This window comes from Pipra filicauda, unplaced genomic scaffold, assembly GCF_003945595.2.
Source record: "Pipra filicauda isolate LSUMZ 115617 unplaced genomic scaffold, ASM394559v2 scaffold23_size5868930_pilon, whole genome shotgun sequence".
Lineage (NCBI taxonomy): Eukaryota > Metazoa > Chordata > Aves > Passeriformes > Pipridae > Pipra > Pipra filicauda.
Window position 1 is genome coordinate 4,455,156 of NW_024104354.1, and position 13,096 is coordinate 4,468,251.

At 37.7% G+C, this 13,096-nt stretch overlaps 1 protein-coding gene across 14 annotated transcripts in view; it reads left to right on the forward strand.

Annotated features, from left to right (window-relative positions):
• The window catches only part of PTPRK (protein tyrosine phosphatase receptor type K), a 397,788-nt gene extending 392,314 nt beyond the window's left edge, over positions 1 to 5,474 (forward strand). For all 14 annotated transcript variants that reach the window (XM_027751912.2, XM_039381750.1, XM_039381752.1 and 11 more), the window contains 2 exons: positions 644 to 779; positions 4,209 to 5,474. In XM_027751912.2, the coding sequence (XP_027607713.1) occupies positions 644 to 779; positions 4,209 to 4,262 (190 nt within the window). In that variant the 3' untranslated portion in view covers positions 4,263 to 5,474. The remainder of the gene's footprint in view (positions 1 to 643; positions 780 to 4,208) is intronic.
• Positions 5,475 to 13,096: the final 7,622 nt, after the last annotated feature.

Genomic DNA, 13,096 nt, shown 5'->3' on the forward strand with positions numbered 1-13,096 from the left:
TTCCTACCTTATTTAAATACAAAGTTTTAAATATAGAAATTGAATTATGCATTTTTACTTAAAAGGCTTCTGTTTAAATGTTCAGAATGAACTAGTGGCCCCTTTCTGCCTATCCCACCTCAAACTTCATAAGAGGAAATACCTACCCTAATTTCTTTGAAAATAATATTAAAATAGTTCAGAAGTGTGCCTAAAGGTCAACAAGATATTGAATTGCTTATTCTAGCTGGCTAGGTAATCCTCACATCACAGGATAATTTAAGAGAGTGTCTTTCCAAAACTAAGTGAAAAAATTATTTACCATTGAACTTTTTTTTTTTTTTTATTATTTCTAATGCTCTACTTGCCATGGAACTTGTGTTTTGGGGTTTTTTTCTAATGCATATGTAATTTAGACTTATAGTATAGCTGGGCAGCACGGTTGACTGTAAGGACAGAATTCAAAAGTGGTAATTGAGAGAAAGGTCAGAAAAACCAAATTTCTTAGACCAAACTCACTGGTGCTGCAATGAGATTCCTAAATTCTGATCTCCCTCTGGGACTCATGAATCACTTGTGCTTACAGCATGAAAGAAGAGAAATGCATTTTGGGTGTTCTCTTAGGTCGTAGTGATATGTAACCATCTGTTTTCCTTGTGTACAGAAATGGCGGTGGCCGGAGCGGGATGTTCTGTGCCATTGGCATTGTGGTTGAGATGGTAAAAAGGCAGAATGTGGTGGACGTTTTCCATGCTGTGAAGACTTTGCGGAACAGCAAACCCAACATGGTAGAAACTCCGGTAAGTACCAGCCCATCAGGGTTACTGCAAACAGCAAGGGAACCAGAGGCTCTCTTGTTGTGTGAGCTGCTCTCTCCGTCCTGTGCCCACAAAACAGTGCAAACCTATGATGGGCCACAAGAAGAAAGGGACAGATACTGAGTGTACACACAAGTCAGCATCACAAGAGGAGTGACTAAGCATTTTGCAGTACTTTTCTTGTACTGGTAGCATGATTTTCACAGAAAATATTCTGAGTTAACAGAATGCACTTTAATCTCCCAAAATAACCCTGTCTGTTTGAAAGGAAGTTGCAGCAGGCTGTGCTCAAACAAGCCATCTTGAAATTTTAGAGAGTAAGACATTTCTCCTTGGTAGGAATAGGCTGTAAAGTATAGATTCGTAGCAGTAACAACTGCTGCTTTGAAAGTTTTATTGAATAACAATAATCTTTTTTACTCAGATTTGTAGTAGTCAAAATGATACCTCAGAACTATAAAATCAAAACCTTGGATCTAGTATGTTGCAAATGAATATATAGAATCTAGAATCATTTAAATTGGAAAAGACCCTTAAGATCGTTGAGACCAACAGTTAAATAATAAACAATATAAACAGTAAACTAATTGTCACATGAAAAGTGGCAGAAAAGAAGAATTTTCTGTCCAACCTGTGTTAATTTATTTTTTGTCTATCAGTGTCCCCCCAGGAGATCAAAGCCTTTTAATGTCCAAAAGAGTCTGTTAGCGTCTCACCTAAGGAGACCCTTCACTTAACAAATTTGTTGAGATGGATAGGACATTTGATACCTTTTTATATCAGGACTACCCTTAATAGCAGTAGGAAAACCCCTCAGCAGGTTTCTGCTGAGTTATTTCACTGTCAACAAAACTGTCAGCACGTAAAAATGAACTCGTTCTAACAGTTCATGAAATACCACATTTATTAATACAAATTTGTGACAATTTATGGGGTTCATTTTGTCTGGAATAGGGTCTAACTGCAAAAACACACGTAAACTATGTAATAGTAATAATAAAGCCAAGCATAGGCACACACACTAAAGCAAAAGCAACTTACAAAGATGTAAAACAACCTACAAAGAATAAGTAAAGCAAAAACTTAGGCACATGCCCTAAAGCAAAAGTGACTTACAAATAAGTAAGACAACAAAGAATAAGTATAGCAAAAAACTTAAATACACACTATAAAGCAAAAGCAACTTACAATGAAGTAATACCTAAAAATTTTCAATTCTTATGAAGCAAAAGTGAAATTAGTATATATTAATAAAGCAATCGCTCAGCCCAAGGTGTCCCGAGAAGGTGGAGGTAGAAAAGGTAACCCATCGGTTACCCCCACAGAGTTGATGGAACTTCTCCCCGATTCTTGCTTATGTCAAATCTCTTTTCATGCCTTTTTTCTTTAGGCAGATTGAGTGGATGTAGTCAATAAACTAATTTTGGGGTGATAGACAGATGAAATAGGCCCAAGGGTCCACTTCCTCAGTTCCTGGCAGCCAGGATGTTCGAGAAAAAAGGCCGTGTTATCTCCGTATCACTCCTTTCTTCATTTTAATCCTTTTATTAGTTTCTGGGAATGTCTCCCTAGGTGCTAGGGTTTTCTAGGAAACCATCAGGAGGTTTTATCTCCTTTTGTGTAGCCTTTCTATCACCTTGTACTAATATAAACAATATAAGTCTGAATTAGCGAAACTGCAAGACTAAATATCTGTATGTACGTTGCCAGAACTCAAAATAATCTTCACTCTTCTGGATAATCTTTATGCATACAGTATGAGTGCATATGCAAAGGAATTTTTGCTTCAGTCAGAAAAGCCGAGCAGTCCTTAAAAAAATTCTCCCACATGGTCATTTTTCCTTTTTGTAGGTGAATGTGAAAGCAGGTTGAAAAATAGTGTTTGGGAATTCCTGCCATTTGACTCTCGCACTGCCAGCAGCCAGTGTCTTCAGCCAGATGGCTGCCTACAGCATAAAAATCAGGGATGCCAATTGAAATTTAAAACATTTTGCAGTTTATGCATACTGGAAATTGCTTCTGACCTTGTGAACTTGCATATTGAGCAAAGTGTCTATAGCTGCCTCTCCCCATATTACCCTTTTTTACAGGTGTCAGTGCTCACTTAGTATCAGTAGCTTTTGTGGCATGATTTTCTTAATTATTGTGCATCAGTTCCATCCCTTGCCATCACATGAATTAAGAAGATAGTTAACATGGTAACAAATAGAACGTCCTGTAACAGCAGTGACACTGGGCTAGGTTTTGCCACAAATACTTTGCATTCTCCTGCGCCACAGACATCTGAGACACAACATATTAAATTGCTGCCTGGATTTTAGTTGACTGCTGTGAAGAAAACAGGTCAGATCACATGGAAAATTATTTGTGTCACAGTAAAGGGAGGCCAAGGTAGATTGTGTGTGTTTCTGATAAACGCTCTGCAAAATAATATTTCATTTCAAAATAGACCTGAATTCCACTGTAGCTTTAAACTGAAGTTACAAAATTTTTGTAGTTATGTATTTCTGTTGTGTGGGGTTTTATTCAGAACTCCTGAACAGCAGCAGATGTTGAGTCGTTAGTTAGAAAACAAACCAGGAAAAACAATATATAACACTGTCATGTGCCCTACATTCAGCAACATGATCAGATAACAACAATGAGCAGCACAACAAAGCCTTTAAGATATCCCGACAACTTCCTGCTAATGGATCACGCTGTCTTCCTTTGCAAACAAAAATAAATCACGAAAGCAGATTTATTTTGTTAAGTCACTAGGGCAATAGAGATCACATTAATTTTCTTGTTTTTTTCTTCTTCTTCACCTCTCCTTTCTCCTTCCTCCTCCCTTTCTCCCAGTATCAACTCTCAACAGCAGCCTTGTTGAGGGAAAATACTAACCACAATGAAGTTTTAACTTTACCTTCTCTTTTAAATGTGCATCTGATCTCTTGGATGTTACATCAACACGACTATACAAAGGGGCTGTGGACCCTGAACAACCTTGTATCATGGCTCAGTATTCCCCATCCATTCACTGGCTGCCCAGGCAGCAGGCATTAGTTACTGCTCAGTATCAACTAACTCAAGTATAAGTGATCAACTAAGAGTTGAGGTGCTTTCACTGCAAGAATGCTCTGACTGAGAGGAGAGCTTTTCGTGTTTGATAAACCAGTTTAGAAGCTGAAAAAGTCAGAGAAGCACATAATTGCATTCCATGGTCAGGGATTTTTTCCACTTCATTGATTAGGGTGAGTTTTTAAATCAGAGCTGGTAACGTACTTTACTTGTGTAATAGGGGAAAAAAATAGAAAATCCAAGCATGTCTGGCTTACTACTTAGCAAACAGTGTTCTTGGTTGTAGATGTTGCTGCTAAGATTTTAGAATCTTTATTTAACTTCAGTTTTTGTTTCTGTTTCCCCTTAAAGGAGCAATATCGCTTCTGCTATGATGTGGCGCTGGAGTACCTGGAATCCTCTTAGCTGGAAGGGATATGGCAAAGTTCACCAAATACATGAATCTCAATAAGCTGTTTTGACAACAGTTCTTGATCCTGTGAAGAAAGATTTTAGGGAAAGAGGGGGGTGGGAGGGATTTTAAATTTTAAATGCAAAGTATTTTTCTTATGAAGTTGTGTATCTTAATAAAAGAACTCAATCTGTTTCTATGCTTGTATACAGTATCAACATTTAGTGCCACATAAATACTATTTAATGAAAACCAGAGTCAGAAGACATTTGCGCAAATTAGGACTTTTTAGTGTGTGTATATGCAGCCGTCTCTCAAAACAGTTAGAGCGACCATCTGTTGCATGTATCAATATTTCCTATATGGTATTTTTTTTTCCTTTTGATACATTGTTAAAGTACAATAACAGTGCAAATTGATAGTAAGGTTCATTCTTTATACGTTTCAAGTGTTGCATATATATATTATATATAGTAAAAAAAACTGGCTTATTTTGTTTTAATGTGCAATGATGGCTGGATCACATAAAGATCTTTATAAAGAAACTTAAACATAAGCCAAAGACTCAAGTGTAAATATGTCTATATGGAGAAAGCACATGTATTTATTGTTTACTTGCATTCCTTTTATGATGGCTGAAAAAAAGAAGAATCATTTTTCTTGAAGAAAGCTTTTTTTGCTGAAATCAAGTGTAAACAATTTTTGTAGTTTATTTTTTGTATGTTTTAGTGTAAGTAGAAAACATACTTTTTATGCATAGACCAAGAAACATAGGTATAGTGGTTTTGTTGTGTACATGCTTGTGATTCAAATTCATGTAAACAACTTGATTATAGAAGGTCTTTAAGTACAGGACCAAAATCTAAACATTTTCCTGAAAATGTATAGTTTTTCACAGTTGCATTAGTTAAGTACTGATCAAAAAACTATGTAAGGAAGTACACACTTCAAAATGGCCTTGCCTATGACTTGCACAGTATTGGAAGAAATTTTTAAACTTCATTAAAATTGTACAGGAACCAATTGTTTCAAAAAAATATTGAAGCACAGGTCAACAGGAGAACTGTGAGACAAATAGATGGGTCTGCATACGCCCTTAAGGGTAAAAAAGTATTTGTTTAGCAAATTGTAAAATTAAGCAATGTTTAATTTGATGTTTACAAACATGTAAGCTTTGCTTCCAAGAAAGCAAAATTTGAATAAACCAATACGAGATTCTGATTATAGTTGTGGTGTACAAAATATTACTTTGCTTTCACTTAACTTGCATCCATTTCTTCACGAAGTTTCTTACATATTACTGGCTAAAATCATTCCAGTCTCTTGTTGATCATTTTTAGACCTGACAGTAAAATTCTATGGTACTTTTAAATATTCTGTAAAGTAAGAGTGAATTAAATTTTTATTTAAAGATTATTTTATATTTTTTTCCTACTTTAATATCCTCTGACTTACTGTTCTTGTTAAGGAGTCATTCTTGTCTGGAAGATCAATATATTTGGATAAGGAAAATCTCAAAAGGAAATTGTATTATTTTTCACCCCCTTGCTTCAGGGAGTATTTGAAAAGATGCCATGTCATCTGTATGTCCTAAGTTTCTTCTTTTACTTGAGATACATGGTATTACCCATCCAACACTATAAATGGCAGAGAGATGTTTAGAGAAATACTAGTTCTCAGATTTTTTCAGTGCCTCCATCCGTATTGCATAGCTCCACCTCTTCCAGATCTAAAAAATTCCTTTTTTGTGGCATCCACTGTTAATTCCTACCTGTGAACAGCAAGGTAAGTAAATGAGGTTTGAAAACATTCACTGGATTTGGCTTCTTAATACTCAAACTGCCCTATTTTTTTCTTCTGCCACACCAGAAAGTGTATTATAAGCTGCATGCAACAGAATTGCAACATTTCCAGCTTTCCCTGTGAGGTAACAGCATTCGACTAACTTTAACAGTCAAAGTGCTGGGTCTATCACTCAAAGCTAGCTGTCTGGTCACCACATTTTGTGGAAATAACACGCCATCTTCACAGACTGATGCATCCTGCCTGTTTAGTGTCTGTCTGGCACTAAATGGTTTGGACTCTGGAAGAATCTTCCTCTGTTGTCTGTAAAGGATGTTGAGAAGATTAGTCTAGAAGTCTAGATTAATTTTTTGACAGATGAGATGTGTAGCTTTTAGGGTAGTGGAAAGCAAAAGCCGCAATCTGTACTGCCCAGAATGATATTTGTGTTTTGCTTTTTTGGTTCCTGACCAAAAATGTAGATTACCATTAGGCTGACTGAATACTTATTTTCGTGGAGAGTTGCTGTGTGTGGGACAGTGGGGTCCATTCACATCAGAATTTCATAATCCTTGTTAAGACTTTTGTGTCCAGCTTCCCCTGTACATTAAGCATGACTGGTGCAAATGCCAAAATGAATTCTGGCATTGCAGCAAAGGAGTCTTCCTTAGGAGAATCCCCCTTAACTGAAAGGTATTATAGTTGCGAGTGGTTGTTCTGCAAAGGGGAACTCTGCCTATGTTGTTTGAGTACTCTGAGAGTCACATAATTTCTGTAACTGTAGCTGACTGTGGTGACCTAAAGAACTTTTTCAATAGCTCATGATTGAAAAATCTGTGGGAAGTTCTTCCTAGCAAGATCAGGGGAAAGTATGTAGAGGGAATATTATGTGTAAGAAGCAGATCAGAAATATCATTCTCCAATAATAGTACCTTTTGAGGGTCTCTTAGGCAAAAGACAATGTTAGAATCTGCTTTTAAGTGTAAAATCAGAAGAGACAGATTGTTTCATTGTGCAGCTCTTTCTTCTCTCTTATCTCATCCAGTGGCAGCAAATGCCATCTTTGTATTCTGAGAACACCGACTCTGTTCCCCCAGATAGATGCTGTGCCAGTGTCCTTTTCTTACACCTGTGCAAGACAGAAAAAAGGGAAGTGAGGGGACTTTGGAAACCTGACCCAGAGGGAAAACAAGTATTTCTCATAAAAAGAGTGTGCAGTGGAAGAAGAGAAGTCTTCCTGACCTTGGGCACTTGAAGAGGGAAATATTTCACTCCCTGAGGCAGTGAGACACCACCAGCACCAATATCACAAGGTACCAGCAGCTCCAGCCCTGGAGCGGTCCATAGGTTTCAAGACTCCTTAAAATCTTTCTGCTCGCTATTACCCTTGAAATATTAGCACAGACTCAGTCAAGTGGCTAAAGCCTGCATGGTACATTGTCTCTGCTTTCTTCAGCAGCATGAAATGAAAACTGGATTCACACATGCAGTAAATACACAGAGAACAAATGGACCTCAAGTCAGACAACAGAGAAGCACGAAAAGCTTCATCCATAGAGGTGTGTGAGATGATTCAAATTTAAAAGGAATGAAGCTGAAACTGGTTTAATATCACGTAATGAAAGGAACCAAAGGAATGTATAAGTTCCAAAAAACATGATTGCTGTGTACAAGAAGGTATTCTTTGCTCTAAAACTGGGAAGTGATGACTCCAGTGTCCTAGTCTGTGTAGTTGCCAGTGGAAGGAGTTCTGTGAGTTGCTTTGATGGCTTTGGTTCATTTTCTGTAGAACGGTAATCAAAGAGGTAACTTAAGGATGTGTTCAAACTATCTGAATTTTCCCAGAATAACCAGATCTTAGGATCCAGCACTGAAGAGCCGTAAATCCTTGGACATATCTAAAGCAGTTTCATGGAGACTGAAGAGTCTGCAAACCTCAGCATCCTGTATAGAGAGAGGCTTTGCTCTTTTTTTTTTCCTCTTTCTTTTAGCCCTTTGAATTTGCCTTCCCTGATCATAGTGACCCAACTCCAGCAGAAGGAGGTGTGAAGAGACTCAGGTTTTGACCTTTTGTCTGGGTCCAGAGAGATCAGACCCCAGCTGGTAAATGAGATCCTAGTATTTACATTTCATGCTTCCTGGGTAAATGCTGCCACCGGGAAAAAAACAGCTTTGGAAGAGACTTTGCCTCCTGGAAAACAGTCACAGGCATATGAGTTAGAAGCTTGTAGCTTAGTATTCTCACTATATACAAGCAGTTACTGGGATTTATTTCATTTGGGAAGTTGCTCAGATAATATATTTTCTTAGTTTATGCTATGTCCTACATACTACATTAAGAAACACAATATTCTTTCAAGAAACATGAAAACCAAAGCTACTGAAGGAGCATACTCTTTCAAATGGGTTAACAATTTCAAAATCAAAAATCTCAGAAAAGCAGACTAGGGGAGCAATGGTAGGCAAGTGCTCTGTCATCGAACCTCAAGCTTGAATTGAAATGTTAAAGTACAAGGAAGGGGCAGCCTGAGAAAAATGTTGCAGGATCACTGCATGGCCAGGCCACCTGGACTGGCAAATGACTGTATAAAGGGCCTCTTTTAAACTTCACTCTGCTGCTGTGTCAGAAAAAACCCTGAGATCTTGAAATAATTGTAAAAGCTGCTTTTATAGTGCTCTGCTCTCTACTGAAAAGTAACTCATTTTCAGCTGTACTTTCCTGTGTCACGTAGAGGTCTGAATTAAGTGATCATAATCTCACAAAAGAACCTTTGTGGTGGTTTATTGCTTGTACTCTTCTTTTGTTAAATAGTCAAAGATCTTGTAACCTCTGCAAATCCAGGATAGTCAAGGGTATCTGTGAATATTCATGTATGGCTTTAGTTTCTGGGGTTGAGTAATCTGCTAGGATTAGATTATGTATACTGAGGATAAGACTTTCAGAATATGCAGAAGTTTAGTCCCATAAATTTTCCTTCAATTTTATTCAGAAAAACCTTTGTTAATTTTTTAATTAGAGGCTCTGTTTGAGCAAAATTTTGAGATACAGATAATATAGAAGTGTTGTTAAATTATTTTGGGCTTGCTAGATGTTTTTTCTTTAAGCTTGAGTAAAAGGATGTTGTTGATTGTGGTGGTGGTTGACAGGCATGAATGTTATTTTGGCCCACGCTTCTTAGAAATTAATTCTTTCCCTGCTGTTGGGTTTAGAGTCCTAATTTATGCAAAAATTGACATATATGATGACAGGCACAATAGGATGCTTTCCTAATAATAATGTTTGTTAACTGTGTCTTGGCCAACAAAGAACAGATGTTTTTGTGCCCTGTTGAGATACAACAGCTTGATTTCAATAGTCTCTTGTAATGCCTTCTAGCTTCCATCTGGATTAGAAAATAGTCCCAACTTCACAAATTACATCAAGATAAGTTTGAAATCCCCATATGCTCAGAAATTTTTTCAAATCTCCACTAAGTAAAACAGAAAAATAGAAGTCTATGTTAAAAAGAAAAATCAGCAACAAATTCTGTCTTCTGCATGGCAGAAAAACATGATATTTCTGCAAGCTTTCAAGTACCCTGGAGTTCTTTGGTAATGAGCACAAAAATGGCATCTGGCAAAACACAGTACCTCCAGATTTTGATAATATCTGTGCATTTTCCTGCCAGGTGTAAAGCCGTTGTGAGCTCTTTTAATTTCACAGCACAAAACTTTTGTCTTTCTTTTGTGTATCTAATCTTCTAGAATAATATCTGAAACAACACCATATTTTGCCGAATCCTGAAATGTTGAAGAAAGTTACCTTTTGTGCTCTGATAGAAAATGTGAAACCAAATATTATAGAATTGGAGTTTCTCTCTCAAGATAACCAGAGTGAGCTGGTTTTTGTAGTAGCCATAAAGTCAAACTATGATAAATTTCAGAAAAGTTTTGGAAATCTTTTGTTTAAGTCCCAGCAGGGGAAATCTCAGTTCATTTGTTATCAAGGACATTAAGACTCTCTACTTAATATTTTGTTAGTCTTTCTGGTCCACTTGCTGTATCTCTGAGCAGTACAACAAACAGCCCACCTGGACCCACAACTGGAACTATCTTCAGCACAGAACCTGGTCCTGTAGCCTTTTTCCCCAGTTTTAGGATGAAGTTGTTATGAAATTTGCTGATCATACAGATTAACGATGCAAAATTGCCTCTGTTTACTGAAAATGTTTGAAACCACCTGCTGAAGAGGTGTATGCCTTCATTTTAAATTAGATGGAAATCACAGAAAGCTATGACACTGCTGCAACCTTTTCTGTTGCACAAAAGTCGTATCATTGAAGCTTCAGTTGGTACCTTTTAAACTGTGTAAATAGGTTGCTGCTTAGTTTCATCTCTTGAAAGGATCAAGGTTTCCAGCTTCCCTTGCAGTAAGAAATACAGCAGTGTTTGAGCAGTAGTTCTCACAGGTCAAACTACTTCAGGGATAAGGATAAAAATGGAGCATAAAAGCACTAGGCATAATATAGGTTCTAATATTTCTCCTCCAGCAAGACGAGCTGGTTCAGCTAGTGTGACAGTGAGCTGTAATTACAGCTGTGAGAAAATAGCTGTGTGGTTTTGTCTGTGGCAGAGGCTTCTAAAAATTTCTTTAAAAAAAAACAGGGAAGAAGTGCAGGCTTTGTTTCTACTTCAATGTGCCTTCCTTTAAGGCACTCGTTTACTTCAAATAATAGCCTTCCTTAACACAGACCCCTTCTAAGATGATAGTTCTTTAAGCAGCCAGAATCGCAGCCTGCAGCGGTCTCTGTCCTTAAATACAAGTAAACTGTTGGTATGTGGATTAAAGGTAGCAGAGATAGGTATGATGGATCCTATAGTGCATTCAGGGGGCAACTGCAGTGCGCAAAGGCTGGAGGAATAGGTCTTTAGTTTTTCCACTAGAGGATTTATAAACTTTGTGCAAGAGACAGAGAAAAAAAAGTATTTAGTGAACTGACCAGGACCAGTATGAAGACTGGAATCTTATTCACTTGTTATTTGGGCAACAGCATAGAAAGCACTACCTTTGGATATAAGAACTGGGAGGATGGAGAGTATAAAAAAATCTAGACGAGACTGGAACTTCCCAAAAAACACGGTTACGAAATGTATGGAAGAATATAAAAATCCTGAATGCTACAGTCAATGAAAAAGTTTTGAATACTGACTAAATGTTGTGTTTGTGGTCAAGAAAGGTTGAACAGTTGATTTGGGCCACCGAGGATAAAAAATGCTGAGCAAGGGACAGTGCCAAGGAAAGAAACAGGCAATTTATGTGAACAGATCCTTCAATAAAGGAGATTTCTGAGTACATATTTTGAAAGATTTAAAAAATAACAATGCCCCCAAACCAGGCTTAGCACAGGTAGGGGACTTGAGGTCACATACCTCATTTTATGAGCTATGATCTACAGTTGGTTTGGGGAGTTAGTCTGCCTTGAAGCCCACAAGGTGCTATTTTTCTGATACCATATTAGTTGATGCCAATCAAGAAAAGGAGAATGCTGCAACACTGAACATGGTCATTCAGATAGTTCTTATCTTAGTTTTGAGGACAAGCAACAAATGAGAAGTAAATGTGACAGGAAGTCGTGGCTCAGGTGTGTTTTCACAGGCATGGTCTCAGCCCCTACTCCACTGTTAGGTGAGAGCCAAATACTACTTCACAGGCTTCTTTTTGATGCTTGATTTTTACCATAATTATGGCATGGGGTTTTTTTTAATTTCCTAGAAGAAGAAAATTTATACCAAGATGAGCAACTTTAGAGATTGGGGTTGAGAGAGGAGAACATTTTAGGAAAGCACTCTGACAGGCAGCTGCTTGACGGTGGCCTCCAGGGAACCACCGTAAAAGAAGATTTCGAAGACCAAAATGGATTCTGAGTGTTCTGAAAACATAAGCCAACTTGATAAAGGAAATAGCTTTAGAGTCCTACGCCAATTAGCATTTGGAGAAAATTGCAAAAATTGGATAGCGGAGGGGCACATGCTCTGCAATTTGCTGTCTGTGTTTACAGTCCAGCATGGCAAAATAAAAATTGAATTAGCAGATGACCTCAGGAAAAATAGAGACTAGAATGTAATAATTATTTTGTTGATATACACATACAAGTCTGCATTTTCCACACACCTGTATGGTCATGTAAAGACTCCTCACAGTACCATGATGTCCTGATCTTACTTATTACTTTGAGTTTGCCAGTGAGCTGTGTATCCTAGACTTGTCACAGGCATGCAAATATTTAAGGAAGACAGATACTCACCTCTTTGTAAGCCTATGTGTTTTTCAGCTTCTATACTCCCACCTGATCATTTTTCCTCTTCTTCCAGTGGTCTTTGTACTTGACTGGGATCCAGCAAATGAGCACTGTATAGGTTGCTCAGTTTTGTTGGTTTGGTTTGGGGTTCCTTAATTCTTGTTTGCTCTGATGTTTTTTTTTACTCAGCACAGGCTGAAGCAAACCAGGCATAGATGGAATATGGTATTATCTCCATAACGTATTTCAACTTTTCAGCAGAAACAATTTCAAGAGTTAGTTTCAAATTTACACTAAAGAGCTGGACTAACACATCCCATGCTCTAATCTCACCTGAGGCAGGGTCAGCTGGCATCTCTGAAAGCAAGCTTCATGGTGGTTGTCATTCAAAGTGTGCTGAGTGTTTTCAGCAGGATCACAGTGACTTAATTTCAAATTGAAACAAATGAAAATGCTTTCTTGTTCCTTCCAATGCTTCTCTGGGGTGGGGAGGAGGTGAAAAAGCCTGCTCCCTTCCAATTCTTTTACAGTGCTTCCAAGTCTTTAAAGGTCTATGGACTTTAAAACAGTGCGAAACAACAAAGGAAGGACTTTGGTAAGTGATATGTTTAGGTGTGTTTGATTTGAAAAAGATTAACCCAACAATGTGGGGGGGGGAAGTTGGTTAATTCCACAGAAGATCATAGATATTGAGGGAAAGAAAATGGGAATATCTGTGTATGTACTCCAGTATGTATGGTGTAACTGGTTTTCTGTCATGGCAGTTCCTGAAATGGGCTGCTGTGAGG